The sequence below is a fragment of the Nothobranchius furzeri genome, chromosome 2 (assembly GCF_043380555.1).
Source record: "Nothobranchius furzeri strain GRZ-AD chromosome 2, NfurGRZ-RIMD1, whole genome shotgun sequence".
NCBI lineage: Eukaryota > Metazoa > Chordata > Actinopteri > Cyprinodontiformes > Nothobranchiidae > Nothobranchius > Nothobranchius furzeri.
Window position 1 is genome coordinate 67,687,901 of NC_091742.1, and position 20,375 is coordinate 67,708,275.

General features: G+C 40.6%; 1 protein-coding gene across 2 annotated transcripts in view; it reads right to left on the reverse strand.

Annotated features, from left to right (window-relative positions):
- Positions 1 to 737: 737 nt before the first annotated feature.
- The window catches only part of LOC107377411 (phospholipid-transporting ATPase ABCA1), a 324,049-nt gene continuing 304,411 nt past the window's right edge, over positions 738 to 20,375 (reverse strand). For both annotated transcript variants that reach the window (XM_054747824.2, XM_015946964.3), the window contains exons 49-50: positions 15,649 to 15,892; positions 738 to 3,247 (exon numbers count right to left, since the gene is read on the reverse strand). In XM_054747824.2, the coding sequence (XP_054603799.2) occupies positions 3,119 to 3,247; positions 15,649 to 15,892 (373 nt within the window). In that variant the 3' untranslated portion in view covers positions 738 to 3,118. The remainder of the gene's footprint in view (positions 3,248 to 15,648; positions 15,893 to 20,375) is intronic.

Here is a 20,375-nt window from a genome sequence, read left to right on the forward strand (position 1 = left end):
AGATGGTGGGATAGATTAATGTCCATTATTGGGATTTTGAGAGGTTGAGGACCAACAAACTGTAAGACAGAGAGGAAATTATCTCTGTCTGTTCCCAAAACAATTTGTAATCGGAATCTGGCGCCCTTGAGCCAGCAAGGCTCCAACGAAAACTCCCCCCTCAGAAGATATGTGGAATGTGCCGTTGCTATGGCAACTCAACTCTGTCTCCTATCCCAGCCTGGGCGGGACTGCGGGAAGGCCGCCGAAATGTTCCAGGGTCACTGTAACCCTCCAACCCTCAATGCTCCTCCCCCTTTCCACACTGAGGTGACATGCGCTGCTTCTATCATGGCTGCAGGAACTGAAGTGGGGATAGTCCCAACCCACCACCCCACCTAGTGGACACTTGTGTTGTGTTGTCTGAAGTCTGTTGCATATCTGTCTGAGGTGTTTTTTTTTTTTTTTTTTTTTTTGCAGAGCAAAGCTGCCCTCCTGGTGGAGGGTAGCTCTGAAGTGCCTTTTTTTCCCTCCACCTGAACCAACCCTCATGCAACCCTCTTATCTCTATTAAGGTAGCACAACTCAGGGTTGCGAATGACCACAGTCACCAGTTCTTGTCATGTGTCTTGCCCATGTATGTCTGATCTCTGAATTGTGTGTACTGAAACTCTAATTTCCCTCTGGGATTAATAAAGTACCTTTGATTGATTTTTGATTGAACTAAATTTGATTAGGTTCTAAAAATAAACCAGGTGTGAGAAGTGTGGAACAATTTTATTAGGACTGTGAAAAACAAAGTGCCAAGAAATGTAAACTGCAGAAGAATGCATTGCTTTAACATCAGGTAATATCCATGTCATACAAAACAGGACAACTATGGTGTCAAAGTGTTTCCAAAACCGGCCCACATCCAGACTGAATGGGCATGTAAATACACCACCACCAACACCACACCCACCGGAAAAAAACCCTAAAACTTAACATCCTGCCCTCTGATTGGTCCTTATTTTGCTTCAACAAAATTGATTTTTACTTTATGAATTAACAGTAAGTAACTAAAACAGGAAGTGGTTCTGTGAGCAGTTCATTAATGCTTCAAGTATAAGTGCAACAAAAAACTGGTTACATTCTGGTCTTACATGTGTGGGTTTGGAATAAATTTAACCTGTAATATGTTAAACAAAAGTCAAATCAAATGTACATATGTCACAATCACATGTTTCATGCTAGAACCATATAAAATTGTCAAGCAAGCTCTGTTTTGGGTATGCCAGTAAACCCAAAACAACATTATTTTCTTTACCTAAAAACAACCAAAGATTTTGTGAAAAAAACTTTACTCAGACCAGATGAAAGTAGTTTGGTACAATGTTGATGTTAATATTAGGAACAAATCATTGCTTATTCCACAAAGCATACATTTTACATGGATGCAAGGTGAAGGCAAGCTGGTAGATGTAAAATATCAAATGTTAGAAAATTTGTGTTTGGTTGATTGTTTTGTTGTCACAACAATGTTTTTTCTCTGGTGGCACCATCTAGAGGTTGAGGAATGTATTGTACTTTAAAGCCCCCTCCCTGCTTTCTTGCCTACAGCAGGACAGAATGCCCCTCACATATGAAAGCGAAAGTGTTATTGGCTGAATTCCTCCCCTTGAATATTTGCCACATAATTTCTATTTCGTGGAAAATGAAAATATTTTTTAAAATTTTCAGTACAAAAACATCTGAGACTGTTGTTACAACCTTGGGCATTTATAATGACAAAATAAAAGTTTTTATGCACAGAGTGCATTAAGATTTTATTGTACAGCTAGGTCCTATAACCTAACTAATCTGGTATAATCTACTATAACATCCATAATAGCATAACATATTACAAGTGATTAAAACAATAAAATGCTTCACAAGGCTACAAATTAAGAAGCTAATTAAATATATATAAATGCTCATATACATTTCTGATTCACCAGAACCATCCTTGCTGTGCTCGCGCTTTCCTTCACGTCTGCTGCATCAGAAAGGTTCTGAGTGCTTGTAAACCTCATAAAGTACTTGCAGAACACAGCATGCTTGACAGCTGGCTGACTTTGCATCGTCCCTCTGCAGTAACCTCAGATCCTGTCAGTGAACAACATCTACAGATAATTAGAGGCTGCTCCACTCATCCAACACATCTCGAGAGTCTGTGTGAAATTTGTGCCTTCTAACTATCGCCGGGGTGGCCGTCAGCAAGTAGAACTGTTGTCTGACGCCTACTGGCATTTTGGGTGCAACAATCATCTGATATTAGACGTCTGCTGTTGGACCACCCACAGAATGAACAGCAAATGTAAACAACTGAAAACAACAATCCTTTAGAAAGTCTAGGCTGAGGTGTCCACTGTTGAGGGTTTAAAGATGGTTTGGCTCTAGATCCCATAGTGGTCAGAAATGAATCTCTTATCTAAACTAAGAATTTTTCTAACTCATGTGAAATATGGCAGTCTATGAGTTAAGATGAAAGTTTTACTTACTGGAAGCCATTTTTGACCATTTTATAATTATAAACTTAAAAAAAAGATTCAGATAACCTTGACTGGGATAAAAATCGATTAAAATATTTAAATATAGCTTTGTTTGGTACAAAACATCTATATTTTTGACACTAAAAATCCCTTCGAATAAAATTTATTGCAAAGCTACTTGTAACGCCTCATTTACACTGAGCATGGAGCAGGTGCGGTCCAGACCCCCTAAATTTTCCGCATTAACCAAAAATCATTGCGCCCAATCAGAGCCTCTGAAAGTTTTTGACTGGATGCTGATTGTCATGAAGTTAGAAAATAGCATGTGCCAGTGAAGTGCTTTTGGTATATTTCTAAATTAGACCTGTTTTGTATTATTTGTATTCTCTTTCCATTTATTTCACTATGAAGGGCATCAGTTCACAGTGGTCCATAGTTTGCATTAGTCTTACAGGTATATCGGTAATCGTATTAGGTCAAATTTTAATAGTTTCATCTTGTGGGAGCAAAATTCTGGAGACACTCTGCCCACGTTCTTTGATCCGTATAAATCGCAATTCATCCCACAGTTGTACGAAAACCGGGCCGCATCCATTCCATACTCGATGTGAATAACAATTCTTCTCCCGTTAAACTTTCTGCGCTTCATTAGTGGTTTGCATGGTCCTCAGGGGAAGCTCGTCTGAAATGTCCACGTGGTTTCCGTAGGCATGAGACTCATCCTCCTCGTGCTGGTGCTTGGCAAAATTCACAAAGACCTGCAAGAAAAAAAAAATAGTTGAACCGCAAAATCACAAAACAATTTAATAATGCATCAAGCACAGCAGTTAAGAGCCTGTGGATATTTTTTTATCAATCTCATATTTGCTCTCCCATTCCTCCGGTCTTTAAAACCAACAGAGAGTCATTCAGCCCACGGGGTGCATGGGCTGGCATAAAAGAGCCACGAGACATCAGTAAGCGCCCGGACTCACACAGTGATGTCAGCGTGACATCTCTGACCAGCTGAGAGAGAGAATAAAACAATCATTCGTCTCTCTGTGATGCACATTTAATATAAGACAAAATCAATCGTATGGCTTTCATAAAAGGCTGTCTGCATTTCATTGAGCTGTAAACAGCAGCCGAGTGCATTAGTGATAAGGCTACACGAAAACTTTCACTCTGCCGAGAAAAAAAGCAGCAAAGAGGATCGTGTAAAATGATAAGAGCATTGCTTTTTCATTAAACTGATTTCATTGGCTGTTTGGAAGTAAAAGGATGTGATTTATGAGTCAGTTCTCCACAGGAAAAAGATCATCCAGGGCCCTTCCACCAGAAACTGTTTTTAACAATGACTTTTTTTTAGATAATTACTAAAATTCACCTCTTAAATAGAGAAACCCAACCGAGCGTGAGATAATCAGAGAAAACAAATGTTTTTTTTTTCATTTAATGTATCTAAAGAAATATTTAGTTTTGTTCAAGTTTTTTTTTAGATTTTCTTTTTAATTAGTTTTTTTATTCTTCTTTTATGAAACCTGCACAGACAGCTGTTACAGAGGAGGAATGAACTGGATTACAAAACAACATTTGAACTTTTCCATTTTTGGTTCTTTTTTAAACACAGATAAGGTTTTCTTTACCTTGCTGATGGTTTCGTTTGCGGCTGCAAACGTCTTCATAAACACATACAGGAAACCAACACACACAGACCAATATCTATTATGGACATCAGAACACCCTACCATACACAAAATGTCAGTAATCAGAACATTATATCACCGAGCAAACATAATAACAGAAGAGAGAGACCGTAAACAAGAGGACAAACACATACAACATGCTTTAAAGACCTGCGCATACCCGACATGGGCGATAAACAAAGGAAAACAACAAACAACAACAGAAAGAAAAGAACAACCTAAGCAAAGAACCAGAAACCCAGAAAAACAAGAACCAAAACCAGTGATAACCCTACCATACATCAAAGGCATAGCAGAAAAAATAAGAGCAACAATGAAAAAACACAACATAAACACACCAACAAAACCATACACAACAGTTAGAAACAGACTAGTGCACCCAAAAGACAAGATACCAGCTGGATATAAAAGTGGAGTCATCTCCGAAATCCCATGCAAACTCTGCAATAAAACATACATAGGAGAAACCGGACGCCAACTCAACACACGAACAATAGAACACAGAAAGGAGTGCGAGAAAGAAACAAGTCGAAAACACACAAGAGCAGCAAAACAAGAAGCAGAAAGCACAATAAAGAAGTCAGCCGTAACAGATCACTGCACAAGAGAAAACCATATAATGGACTGGGACAACACAAGGATCATAAACACCGAACAACAGAAATACAAAAGATGGATAAAGGAAGCCATAGAGATAAGGAGACGTGGATGTGGGACCATGAACAGAGACGATGGGGTTTACTCATTGGATCGCGCATGGGACTGCATCATCGGAGAGGGGAGGGTGAGCAGCAGAGGGCGACAATGTCCTTTGCTGCCCGCGGATAAACGGAGAAGGAAGTGATGCTACCATCAGCGTCAGCTTTGAAGACGTTTGCAGCCGCAAACGAAACTGTCAGCAAGGTAAAGAAAAACCTTATCTGTGTTTAAAAAAGAACCAAAAATGGAATTTGAAGACAAACACAGCAAGAACGTACAAAAGAACATTTGAACTATTTTAACTAACTTCACCAGTCAGCTCATCTCATTAAATGGTACACCCTGAACAGGTTGCCAGTCCATCACAGGGCAACACAGAGACACACAGGACAAACAACCAAGCACACACACACACACACACACACACACACACACACACACAGAGAGAGAGAGAGAGAGAGAGAGAGAGAGAGAGAGAGAGAGAGAGAGAACATGCAAACTCCATGCAGAAAGAACCCAGGCTGGGATTTGAACCCAGGACCTCCTTGCTGCAAGGCAACAGCGCTAACCACTGCACCACTGTATATGTAATATTTCAGATCCAGCTGGCTGTGGGGATTGTCAGCTTTTATCCTTTCAAAATAAAGGAAGGAGTAATGTAACTACTGTTTACCATCAGTGAGTGTGGGGTTGTCATGTTTCCTGCGAGCTAATGCTGCAACGCCGACAATTGTACTTTGATGACGGTTAGCAAAAGAGTTGATTGAAGTGGTTGTAGTAACCACATTTTACCACAGGATGTCATTTTTACTTAATTTCTGCATAATTAAGTAAGGATGCCATCTTGTGGTCAAATGTTGATATGCAGTCAATGGATCACAACAAAAGGGTCCGGGGGTTGGGCATCCGGTTCCAACTGTACATTTTTCGCGGAATCGCTCAACGTTTTTTATTTCGATTCCTAGTTTCGATTCCTAGTATGCCGACGGAAGAGGAATCCGCGGCCGATCTCCATGAAAAATAAACGTGATCTGCAAATTGTGATCAATGCTTTTCAGAGCTGATAACACCAGCTGTCTCTGTGCAGCATCGAGTCCCCCCTCCCCCCACCCCGCGCAGTGGCCAAATATAAACAAACGCGTCACGATGGCCCACTAGAAGGATGTGAGTGAAAAAGATGTCAAATGTAAATAAAAACTACAAAACAAAACAAACATCAATTATATTGTTGTAATGATTATAACAAGATCCGTGTCAATGGAAGAAGAATGTTAGGAAATTAGAAGTGGTTCATATATTTATTAATTTTGTTCAGCAATTACCTTATTTAGGACATTTTAAAATAAAAAAGATTTAGAAGCTGCAGAATCCCTCCTTCTCACCTATAAAGCTGTATTTCTTCAAAAATGGGATGAAAAATTCTGTGTCATTTCACAAAATTTTGATGGAGGCATATAAAGCTCTCAGTTTGATGAAAGTTTGGAGGCAACTTTGAGAAAAAGGACAGAAGACTTTGCATGCAGACAACCCAAGGCTAGAATATCCTTGTGTGCGTGATGTCCTCTTGTCAGGACAGAGTGAGTAAGAGGACCAGACTGACAGCAGCAACAAATAAAACTGTCCACCCATCTCTCCTGACCTCTGACCCAGCCACTGGCTGATACTGGCTTGATATGCTGAGCCATGCACAGCATTAGTTATTCACAGTCAAGGCTGCTGAGTTTCCCTACAGAAATTTTAAGTGTCGTCTGTGAACTTGGTGCGAAACTTGAAATTGCTTCGGCAGAGCAGCCTTTCTGAGGTAAATTTAACCAATGCTGTTGAGTGTTCAAATTCCGTATTTAGCCAACCACCCATTCATGACATGAATGTTACGCACCACTGCGGCTGAGTGGCATTTTCTTAATAACAGATGGATACAGGCTTTAATGATATTACAGGGGGTAAATCTGTGTGTTGATTTGATGACCACTGAGGCAGAAAACGGGAGGGGAAGGACGTGATTTACACAATTAACCTCTGTTTTATACCATAACACTCCTTACAAAGTGTGAAATGAATTTTATTTTTAAATAGTCCACATCATTCACACATTCAGGCACCATAAAAACACTCTGAACTGTTTATATGTGGATTGTTTACATTTCGTCTGTGTAAGAGAATTTTACTGTTCTTTTCATCACTGAATTTTGTTCCCTTTTTACAGAAGCACAAGGGTTTTAAATGGGAATCGTAGACCTGTAACTCATGCCGATATGTTAAAGGGCAGAAATGGTCTGATTAAAAATTTAGTAAATAATAGAATTGAATATTTAAAATACAGTGGTCCAAAGGTTCAAGAACAAAATTACCAGAAAATGTCAACCCGGACTTATGCTGAAACAAAAGGTTTGCTAATACCTTAATCACACCAAGACATTGACATAGATTAGCCCTTGACATTGGTGTGGACTCATAAATCCCCCACCCCTCCATTTGTATTGTTTTCTCTTTGAGCCATGATGAAACAACAAAGTACTGTCACACATGTAGTAAATGGATCCCCAGAAAACAAATTAAACTTAAATTCAGCTTTTAAGTGATTTTTGCACAGTTAACCAATGATATCCAGGGTAGCAATTGTTTCTTGTGGTACTTTTGTGGGTCAGATGCTAAAATGTTTGGTAAATGGTGATCTACAGCATCAAAATACAAAGAAAGAAGAATTTTTTGAGCAGTGTCAAGTCTCTTCCGAAACATAGCAATTGTTTTTAACAGTTTACCGTTTATTTATGTATTTTTTTTTTCAGATATTCTCTTCAGCACATGACTGATGTTTTACCCCATGACATGAAATAATTAACTATTTATTGTTTGTTCATTATCAACCTCCACCAGTGGGATCCCAACACGTTCCTTAGCTGGCGTGTAGATATAATCCCTCCGGCGTTTCCTGGGTCAATACAGGGCCTTCCAGTCACACCTCCCCTGGAAAGTGTTCAGCAGGCTTTCTGATATAATGCCCAAACCATTTCAGCAAACTCCTTTCTATGAAAAGATGTAGAGGCTTGACTCGGAGTCTCTTTTGAATGTCAGAGTTCCTTACCCCATCTCTAAGGCTGAGTCCACACACATTTAGCTATGGAACCATACTTTCTACCATAGAAGTAAGAAGTTTGGTACATAGATGTAAAATAATAGCCTATTTTAACCTGTTTAAGAAATTACAAATCAAATCTTTCAATTGACAACATGGTTCATAAGTACAGTTAGATGGGAGGAACATTGGTATGCTGAATATTATGTCTTCTTCTCTCCATTAATTATTGTCAGGTTCTTTTGTTCAGATGGGTTTGTTTTACTATAACTTGACATGTTTTGACTGCCAACAGCGGTCCTCCTTGACGTAGGGCAGTCAAAACATGTCAAGTTAGAGTAAAGAAAACCTTTTAGTTTCAACTTGTCTGAACAAAGAACCTCACAGTTATCCTGGTGGTTATCTCTGAATAAATTCTAGTTATATTATTATGGATGTGAGCTGAGAGAAAATGTAGCCCTTATATTTGGTTTAACGTCAACTCATCTCTGTAAAAGTTAACAGAATAATTACATGTTCACAGACCCTCCTACCAAGCTAAAAATGCTCAGCTGGAACCTGATGGACTAAGTTAATGGTTTAATACAATGCTGTCCAAAATTCAAAGAGGGCCAAACTTGCCTAGCTAATAGTCCTTATGGGCCACAAAAATGTAAGTTTTGTGTAGGTTATAATACCCCAAAATTCTTTTATGGGGTATTATATTTGTACTCATCACAATAAGCCCAAAATACACATATTAGTACTAATCACTTAAAATGAAAGGATCACTCTAAATCTGGGGTCCTCAACTAAAATTCTCAAAGAGCTACAGTGATATTGATGAAAGGGTCTGTGGGCCCCTAACAGTTACCCCCTCAAGGTTGGTTTATGCTTGACGCGTCCGCGAGGTCCGCACGGCTCGGCGCGGAAAAGTTGCGTCATTTTGCGTCATTTTAACAACCACGCCCCTCCGCACGGCCCAGAATTTCCGCAACGCGCACCTCGGAAAATTTCTAACCACGCGAACGGACGGACACGGAAAAACATGGCGGACCGGCAAGAACTAGTATGGCAGAGGTTCGTAAATACAGACATTTGTATGATTCAGCTCTCAGAGATCACCGTGATCAACATGTTGTAAATAATTCTTGGAGAGAAATAGCTCGCACTGTCGAAAAAGACGAGGACGCTGTTAAAAAATGCTGAAATGCCATGTTGTAAACAGTCATTTTTACTTCTACTATGGTGTAGTGTTGGATGCATGCCGTAGAGCTCCACGCTGCCCCGTTCAGTTTGGGAGAATATTGGCTCACCGCAGAGACAAGCCGCACAATCCATAAACGCTGCGAGTTGTGAAGCGCGTTCCATCCGCGAGCCGCATCACCGCACGGAAAGTGAATGCGTCAAGCATAAACCACGTGTAACAGAGTCTAACTCTACCCACATTTCCAGTTTAAAAAATGTGCCACAAGGAGGCGCTGCCTGGTGGACCGAGAGACCGGGTCTGTGGCAGCAAGTGACACAGACTGCTCACCACTCAACCCCCAGCACATTCGCTTCAGAGACTCTCAGTCATTCATTTGAAGAACCAAGGGTTAACAAACACACATGCACATGCACACACACAAACACTCACCTGCTCGCTCAAACAAAGCAATTAACAAGCACGCCACAAATGCAGTTGTTGGCCATACAGTATCATTCTGTGACCATGAAAGGCCCATTGATTGCACTTTGTACTTATCTAGTTTATTGTTACCAACCATCCCCAATAGAGCGTATTGGTGAGACCTTTCAAATACACATAACTGATTTAATGTCACATGCAAAACCAGTTCATGTAAAGGTGTTTCCACTCTTAGTTGTCGTAAAGGCCAAGTTAAATCGTTTTTTCAATACATCTGCAGTGGGCTCTGGTGTAAGTCAACACCTTTTGAGTTGATCCCTGTGGGACAAAAGCTCTAGTGCTCTGGTTTCAGGAACTAGAAAGGAGTCAGAGGAGAGGTGAGCAGAAGATGGCCTGAAGGAGTTCTGCCGTGTTGTTGAGTTGCTAATGCTAGCATTAGCTTCTTCTAGCCAAGAGGTGCTCTGCTGTCTCCTGGATATTAAATCAACAACAGTCTTCCTCGTCGTGAGCCAAGTGGGTGAGTCCATGAATGCTAATTTTAGATGATGATGTGCTAATGTCCTTGGCTTTTTTAATCCAAGCGTTTTTTCATCTATTTTTTTTTTTCAGCTAATGCAGGAAACTAGTGGTAGAAGACTATTTTCACATTCACCCTGCATGTGAAACTCAGGTTGACCCATTGTATTTAAAAAATAAGTAAAAATTGTTTCTTGTAAGCTTGGCCCTTAAAGTCTTTGTTGCACACAGCTACAAGATGTCGGCTGGTCTCTCTTGAGAATGTGATTTTCCACATCCCATGACACTTTTTTGTTATTCAAGCTGAATTTGAACTCATTAAATAGACTAAAACTTTAACTGTATTAACAAATAAAACCAAATTAAAAGCAGCATTCGTTTAAAATACCTTCCCAGTTCTTTAAACTCAATGAACCAAGAGTCTAATTAACCTTACAACCCTTTCATACTGTCAGCACGAAATAAACAGCCCTGGTTAAGCTGCCTTTGCTAATTCATACACTCATTTAAAAAGCTGAGCTACTACACAGTTTCATAAACGAAACTCTTACACAGAGACACATGGGTTTATAAATGCTGCTGACTAAAGTGAATGTACCCCCTGCAACTTCCTTCCTTAGAAACTGGAAGGCCATACGCTCTGAAAGCACATTGGTCTCACGTTGAATGAGCAAAATAAAAAGGACTCATTTTCGTCTCTTCAGTACCAAATATGAGAAAACTTTTCTCTGCTTTCTGTTTCGTCGCTAAATCGAGCACCATCTTGTTTCAATTTCCCGTGAGTGAGGTTGACACAGGAAGAGGATCATTGTGCTGATTAATTGGTAAAAGGCCTGTATTTGATATAGCGCCTTCTGGAGTCCTGGAACCCCCCAAGGCACTTTAAAACAGAATCAGTCATTCACTAATTCACACACTCATTCACTCCCTGGTGGGGATGAGCTACGATGTAGCTGCCCTGGGACGCACTGACAGAGAGGCTGTCGAACACTGGAGCCACCGGCCCCTCCGACCACCAACAAGCCGAGCAGGGCTCAAACCTGCAACCTTCTGATTACGGGGCGAGCACTTAACTCATTCACTGCCATTGACAACAAAAATCGTCATTTTAAATCCAACCGTTCACTGCCAAAGACGACTAAATTTGTCATTTGCAATTTTTTACTGTGTAGGCATCGGAATGAGCCCCCGCGACGTGACAACAAACATCCCATCTCTAAAGCCGATCTTCATCTGTGTACGTCACACGTCACGTGAATAGGAAGCAAAAAATCCATGTGTTAGGTGATCGTTTTGGGCCACTGCTGTGAAAAAAAAGTAAGGCGCGAACCGGAAAAGCTTCTGCCGATCACAATTCAACAATGGATCATGAAAGAACGGATATCGCTCGAATCATCCTAGCGCGCAATGTTCCGTAACTCTTAAAAAAACTGTGAAAACGCAGAAAAACCCTGGCAGCGAAGGACTTTACTGATCAGGAAACGGCTGGCAGTGAATGAGTTAACTCCTGTGCCTCCGTCCTCCCATGTTTGATTAACATAAAACACTGATCCAAAAAACAATTCACACTTCTAAATCTGCTCTAAAAAGATTATTCAATCTCTAGTCTCAGCACCAAGGCCTGAGCTCCGCCCTGTGTCGATCAATATTAATTCCAGTGCAAGTTGGGCGTAGAGACATATGGGTCAGGGCTCTTCTCTATAAATCACCAGCTGAAAGGTGACCATCTGGGTCTCAGTAGGGCCTCCAGTCTGGACCCTTCATGTTTTAATACCTGACCTTTTGGTCTAAGTGTGATTTATTTACTGCTCCTGATTGGGTAAATATTGACCAGCGTAGCCAGGTTGACACAAAAGGTAAAAGAGAAATGCTCAAGGTTAGACGCTGTTGGCTGGTTTAACATCTGTGATGTTTGAACTCGAAAGCAAGACTCTGTTATAATTCCTATGGGGGAATAAAGTCAGAACAATATTATATTTCAAGAGCTAATTAATGGTAATTTTCTGTTTTACTGGCAGTGTGAATGAGTCCTGGATGGCAAATTTTATGTGAAAATCCCAGCAAAAGATGGTCTTAGTTTTAATTATAGGATATCCAAATGAGCATCATGGTATTACATTCTGACATTAAATTCTTGGATATTGCTGAAGTGTTCTTGTGGTGATGTCACTGAAAGATACCCTCTTAGAGGGGTCTTTAAATATAAAATCATATTTTTAACTAACTGAAAAACGTATATTATCAGATATATGAGTTGTGAGGCAATTCCCAAGCCAAACACTGAAAATGGTAAAGATTTTTCAGCTATTTGTAATAATAAACTATTAATGAGGACAATTAAACCATTAGGTTATTATCTTGGCTAAAAACAATCTAGAATGAAAATCTTCTGTTTGATGAATCAACAAGGATTTTGAGAGCAGACGATATTTAACATATTTAAAATATACAGAAAATCGTCTCTCTGATATTTTCAAACAAATCCGTATTTATTTGAAAAGTTTACATGGTTTCAGTGGAGAAAATGCATGAACAAAAAGTGTTTATTTCAGCTGTAATCACGGAAGTACGGAGAAGGGTTTAAGGTATAATACATTTTTCTGCCACTAGATGGGGCCTTCTGGCAAAAAACTTCAGATTTCTGTTTAAAGCACTCTCTAAAAGTGATAGCTGTAATCATTCCTGTAAATCTGTTTTCCGTATTGCGTATTTCCTTTTTTATTTTGTTTAATAAATGGTTTTCTCGATATACTCAGCAATGTTTTTTGTTTTCTTAGAAGAAATATTGACAATAAATTCCATTTTTATTTTAAGTGTTTTTGTGGATATTATGTTGACTCTATAGGTGTTTTCATATTTCAATGAGGAGGTCTAACATTGCCACCCTGACTACAGTTCTGGCACCTCAATTTTCTAGATCTGCCACTGGAATTCAAGAAACAAATAAACAAAATAAAAATTTCGTTTAACTAGCACCAATTCAAGGATGTGTCATAACTGTGAAAAACAATGTATTATCTCAAAGGTGAAGAAACACAGAAAAATGACCTCTCGTTATTTTAGATTTAATTACAGCACAGCTGAAGCCCTTCACAGAAGACTCACATCTGAGTCTGTTTTTACTTTTCTTCCCCCACTCAGCGATGAGGGGTGACTCATGACCTTTGTAAACCTCAGAGAGGTCATTCTCGCCTCCCACCAGGCGATCTGCTGCTGAGTTAATAGAGGGTTTGTAAAACCAGACACCCGCGCTCACCATTCACTGTCTGATTGTATCACATCTCTGGGGCTGGAAGGAAAACAAAAGGTGAAGACAGTCTGCAGCACCAGGGACTTGGCTTATTTTCACCAAACAACTGCAGCAATAGCAATGGAATTAAAAAGTTCTGGATTTAGCAGCTTTTATATATAAGCTCTTATTTATGATCGATATGTGGAGCTTTAAAGTAAACTATTCCAGCAAAACACAACTTAGTGTAGTCACCAGCGGCCATTCTGACAGCCTTGATGAAGAAAACAACAAAACAATGTTCGATTAAAATGTTCCTTCGCATATTCTCCTGGAGCAAAGTAATTTGCATAAAACTCTTAAAATGCACGATTGAATGATTGATGAGCTAATGATCCATTAAAATGAGCTGCCACTCTATGAAAATATGGCCAGAATAGGAAATTATCCAACTGAAACTGCACATTTCAGAAAATACACCACTTTTTTGTACAACTAAACCAGCCAAAATCAATATTTTCATTTAAAGAGCAAACAAATTATTCATCAGTTTCATTCCAATGTTCAATGTGGTTTGTCAAAAATACACACATGAAAAATGTGTTTCCCTGGAGACTTGGTTAAAATGCTAGAATTTATACCACGCAATTTGAATAATGGGAATTCTCTACCACCAAATTTTAAATAATAAGTGCAGATGGGTTAAGATCTGCTTTTGAGAGTTTTAGGTTAAAACGACTGTTAGATGCTTACATTCTTAATTTGTATTGGGTTAAAGAAAGAATAGAGATTCTGGAGATGAAAGTGCTTCATAAACCTTAATAATAATTATAAGGTTAATAATAACATGTCCTCAAAAGCCACCCTTCACATATGTGCTTGTAGTTAAGCCTCAGCGAGTCCATATAGGGGCTAAGATACTGTAAGTGTACACAGAGGAAAGTGACAACGTTTAAGGGCATTTCATAGGGTCTAATTGTTTTCAGCTTGTGTAATTAAGCCCAATGTTGTCATTTTTTACATATCGGTATCAGTCCGATAAGTAAAACTGGGCCGATATTAACAACCAATATTTTTTTACATCTTGCTTCCATTTGTGTATCCATTTCAGACGGTTGGGGGTGGGGGTGGGGGTGGGGGGGTGGGGGTGGGGGTGATGTGTAACTGTTTAGTTATGTGACAGTGATGGTAATCATGTCATATACATCAATGTGTGTATACATTCAAATTATTTCTTATATTTAGGGGTGTGTATTGGCAAGAATCTGGCAATGCTATGTATCTCAATACAAGAGAGAGGATATGATTTATTGCAATATTAAAAGTCAGACAATATTTGTAATGTGTTAGACTATACTTAATTGAAAAACACAGTTCAGACGCTTATAAACCACATCCAGCGTTATCATGAGATCTTGCTCTGTCAGAATGAAGGTGGTGAAAACCGCTGCCACGTAGCAGTCATACTTTGAATTGCACTACACAAAAAGAAAAGAAGTAAATGTTTCCAAGTAAGTCCTCAATAAAAAAAATCTATACACTGTGTCACGCTGCCTCCTTCTCAACCCTCGACATCCTCCCCCGGAGGAACCCACACTCACTCAGCCCAATCGAACTCCACTACCCAGCATTCCCAGCGCCAGTCTTCCGGCTCACATCACCCGCCACGTCTACATAAGGAAGTGCAGCTCATCACCAAACCACTCAGTCATCGTTCCTAACCAGACTATGTTCCGAGTTCCTACCAGATCCTAACGGATTACTCAAGCCTGTTCTGACCAGATCAGCCCAAGCCACTCGCAGTAAGTCAGCTTGTTTCCTTTTGGAGCTGCCGTGCTCACTAGCTTTGTACGGTTTGACTCCTAGAGCAAACGCGTGTCAATCTGCCAGGCGTCAGTCACTCCGCGCTTGGGTCAAAATACACGCAACAATCCGAACTCTCGCTCCGGTCCAGCTCAGCTCGAGTCAGGCCTTACACACTGCTTTTATATCGATTCAATATCTGCACACAAAATTTTGCAATATTTCAGTGTACTGTTGTTTTATTACATATTGACTTATACTCATGTAATACTGGTAAATATCAGTTATCGGATATAATGGCAATTTTAATATCGGCCAACATTTTCACATTGGTGCACCCCTGAAAAAAATCTTTTCAGAATCGAAGTCACCGCTTGCTGCTTTATGATTTCTCATCCTCAAACATAATCATACTCTCCTTCTCTTGTATTTTTCTAATGATGAGTAAAATTCAAGAAACAATATCCATAAATGAGTCAATCAATATAAAACTGAAACTGTATCCCACCAAGCTCATGACTGTTTCAGTTTTTGGGTCTCACCTGATCTAGAGTAGTCTGGGACACAGAGTAGTCCTCCAAACCCAGCCTTTGCTGATGGCTGGTGAATTGGCTGAAGATGTTGGCCAGAGCTCCTGGTGTGTATGGAAGCTGGTACTGGAGAGTATTGTGATGTTTCTCTTTGAGAACACTGCCTTGGAAAGTCTGCTCAATGAAGTCCTCCACTGGCTTGAGCGCAGGAGGAAAGCCACCGACTCGCACGATCACTGTGTAGCCGTCGCCAAACCTAGAAGAGAGGTCGCCAACACTTAGGATTCAGGACTGGAGTACTAGACCTTGGTACAAGTCCCTTCCCACACATCACAGACTTACAATGTCATGACATAATATTCATGACATTCACAAATCGTCTTGCTTTATGTCTTAATATGGTCAAATATGATACCTGTTTGCAATTTTGCCTCCAACTATTCCTAAAGTTGTGTCACATTTGATATGGCACTTTCATGTCGAACAGTTCTAAAAATTCACTTAGGTTAATAAGAACTGTTACACTAACTAGAGACAAGTTTAAAGGTCCTGTGTGTTTGCAGCAGCATTCCTGGGACAAAGAATGCTACAATCATCGGGAGGACTTGGTAGTCGGAGCTATGCTTTGTTGGTTCGTGTTTTTATTTTGAAAGCATTTAAGAAATGTGTACAACTGCCCAGAAAAAACAAACAATCCATCCATCTATTTTCGGTCGCTTATCCAGGGGCAGTAGCCTAAGCAGGTGGGCCCAGACTTCACTCTCCCCAGCCACTTGAGCCAGTTCTTCCAGGGGAATCTTAATGTGCCCAGAAAACCTTGCCAGGGAGGCATCCAGGAGGCATTCTAATTAGATGCCAGAGCCACCTCAACTGATTTCTCTCGATGTAGAGGAGCAGTGGGTATATTCCAAGCCCATCCCGGAAGCTAGAGCATCTCACCCCATCTCAGTCACTCTGTGGAGAAAACTTATTTCGGTTGCTTGTATCTGTGATCTCATTCTTCCCCACAAAGAGTTTGTATGTTATTTATCATTATATTTATCAAATCGCCAACGTGCGTCACCTCCAGGCCTGGCTCCAGACAGGGGCCCTGGTCAACCATGTCCGTGCGAGGAAACACTGTTCCCATTTGCATTATTCATCATAAGGGGTCTGTGGGCTGTATTTAATCTGCAATAAAAAAATACCCAATGCTTTAGTGGAGACGGTGGCACAGGAGTTAAGTGCTCGCCCCGTAATCAGAAGGTTGCAGGTTCAAGCCCCGCTCAGTCTGTCGCTGTCATTGTGTCCTTGGGCAAGACACTTAACCCACGTTGTCTGCTGGTGGTGGTCGGAGGGACCAGTGGCACCAGTGCTCGGCAGCCTCGCCTGTGTGTGTGTGTGTGTGTGTGTGTGTGTGTGTGTGTGTGTGTGTGTGTGTGTGTGTGTGTGTGTGTGTGTGTGTGTGTGTGTGCTCTGTCTTCTCGATCCCCAGTGAGTCGTGGTGGATGGCTGCTTATACTGAGCCAGGATCCTCTGGAGGTTTCTTCCTGTTAAGAGATTTTTCCTCTCCACTGTTGCTAAATGCTTGCTTAGTATGAGGATCGAATTGCAGTGACTCGATGCAGTTCGCTGGGTTCCTTAAGAAAATTTTTACTGATTAGCTTAATGAACTGACCTGTATTGGAATGTTTACTGAGTGGAGTGCCTTGACACGACTCTTGTCATGATTTGGTGCTATATAAATAAACTTGAATTGAATTATATCTGAACCTCACTGCACTGAACTGCATGCACAGCACCTCTGAACATTCTTTGGGGTGTTCTGTCCATTGGATGAACCGGTTCTCTGTTGTTGAGTATGAGGCTCACCAAGTTGCGTTTAGAAGAAAATACTTGCATTGATGAAGCTGTCACTTTAAAAAGCTTTGTGAACCACATCTTTCTCTTTTAACAAGGAAGCATTTCAAATGAAAAGCAGAACCTATTTTTTTTTTACCAAAAAATAATTATGTTCAGTTTTTTTATTTAGCACCAAATCACAAGAGTCATCTCAAGACAATTTACAAAGTAAACATTCCAGCTGAACCTACTGGCATTCAGTTCATTATGCCAGTTAGTTAAACATGTTTGATCTAAGAAAACCCAACAGACTACATGGAGTCACTGACTTGTTGTGTCAGTGATTTTACAGCAATCCTCATACTAAGCAAGCATGTAGCGACAATGGAGAAGAAAACTCCCTTTTAACAGATTCTGGATCAGTCTGAGCAGCCATTTGTCACTATCGACTGGGGATTTGAGAAGACAGAGCAGACACACAAAACTTAAATGAATAGATCAACTAGTAGAAGTACTTTCTGTGGGAACAAAAGTAAAACATTAATATCAGGAGAGGGAGAATGTCCTGTTGTCATCATTCGAATCTACCAGGGTTATTTATGTATTAGTCCAAACTATAGTACCAAAAATTGAAAACATTCCTTCATTCTACACACAAAAGGGCCCAAGGTTTACATGTTGTATACTTCCTGTAAATTCAAATATTGTAATGGCTGGACTAACAAACCTACAGAATAAAGACAACTCTGTGTTAGTTTTACAATTATAAACCTATCGCCTTGATGCTACAAGTCAAGTCCGATTATATCCAGCCCCCAGCTTTTACACAGTGGTGTAAGGTTATGAAGTTCATCATTTTCAGCTCCACACAGCTGCCCCTTGTGCACAGTTACACCCGTGTATAAAAGCCAAGGTCGGGTGTCCCTCAGACTGTTTACATTCCAGGAGAAGAGCCAGAAGGAGAAGAAGAACGCTTTTACTTAAAGTACTTTATTTGTGATTAAAAATATTAAGCAAAACATATGTTGATCAATAATAATCCAGTGAATGATCTGTGGAATAAAGATGTCATGATTTAGTGTGTTTAATGAAAACAGGACTATTGCACAGACAGACGGATCCTCATCTCCATAGAAACGCATGACACATTGTTCCAACCAATCAGAGGTTTCGGCTGCCGCAGGAGAATCTGGCTTGTTGACTTAAAGTGTCCAATCCCGTTTACTGAAACTTAAAACAATTCAGAGATATAAAACAAGGCAACGCCATTTTAAAGTCAGTTCCATTTTGACTTCAGTTCTATTCACCGTCATCCTAAAGAAAAGCACAGCCTGGCCAGATGTGTTTTCTTCTTTAAACTAAGAACTGTGAAGTTGGAGATTTTCGTCGTTTAACAACCAGACGACATCCTTTCAAAATAAGAGCACCTGCTGACGCCGCCGATTGGTACCGGGGTCGACCCTTCAGACGGGCTTTGAAACGCTGCGACCGCTGCGCCGACAGCTCCAGCGCACATCCGAGGTCTCCAGACCTGGCATTTCCTGATCTACCTGGGAGGCCCCCACTGGGTACGTACACGGCAAAATAGCGGCTCATGTCATCACTTTATAAGCCTCGTGATATCTAGTCATAACAAAGACTACCAGATTCAATGACGTCAGCCTAAGGAGTCTGAACCAACCACACACACACACACACACGCACCAACACAACATCCAAATCCATTTTCATCCATCACAGAGTTAGTCCTGGTAGATTGTTTAGAATTTATAATTAAGAAATTAAAGATTCTCAAACGATCCCATCTCTCTCTCTTTTCTTGTCTCAAAGTCAATACAGAGTGTTTAATTAAACTCCCTGATGATAAAAACAGCCTATTCTTCTGATTATAAAAAGTGATCTACTTAAAGTGTATTAAAATACAACTCTAGATAGTTACATCACTCTATTCCATTACATATGGCGAGCCTAGCTTGATATCTGCACAGTTTATTACACTTTGTGCCGATTTTGAGACTTTTTTTGGGGGGGATTTTTGTTCAGTGTGTGTTAGGGAGAGGAAAAGCGAGCTATTTCCTCATTCAGCTCTCAGAAAGGGGGGTGCACATTCATCACCCTCCGACAGGAGGCGCTGTTTCATCAAAACACCTTAAGTGCTGACGTGTGCTGACGGCCATTTTGAGGCCTACATCTGAGGGTAAACATTTCTCCTGTTTTAATACGTTGGAACCATCTGTTTATTGTTTGTCGCGGTGTTTGTGACACTGTGTGCATCCATTTGTGTAATCGGAGACAGAAGACTCCGTCGGAAATTTATTCCCGTTCAATAAGCGCCGGATCCGCGCTGTTCTTTGTCGGAATACTCGTTAGCACCTACCGTAGCTTAACTTGCTAGGTAAACGCTGTAAGTCGGGTTATGTACCGTAGAGCGATACTGCATCCAGATTGCGTACGCTGTTGAAACCCTTTTAACCACGGAGCGAGATGCCCGTTGGTTGATCGAGGCAATTTTGAGACCCTGGTCGCTCCAGGGCGTTCGCTAGCATTAGCCGACGAGCTACCTAGCCACTCTCGGTGAGAAGCTCGGGAACGCGTCCCGCGAAGCTTTCAAGCCGTTCCGACGCAGCGAAACTGCGTCCTTTAATCCGCTAAACCTTCCGGTACGGAGTACTTTGAGGTAACGTTAGCGGCGGTTCTAAAAAACGTTCCGGTGTTTAGAATCGTGATTCTGCTACGACGGAAAAACACAGAGTGCCGGACTGCGCATGCTCGACAATCCGCCATCTTAGGTGCCCGACACGTAGCTCGACCCGCCATCTTGGACAGGTCAAATGACAATGATATTTTTGGCATTATCGAACAATTTTGCCCAAAATATTCATTCAACAGCCAAGCTTCCCTGTAACTAATTCTTTCAT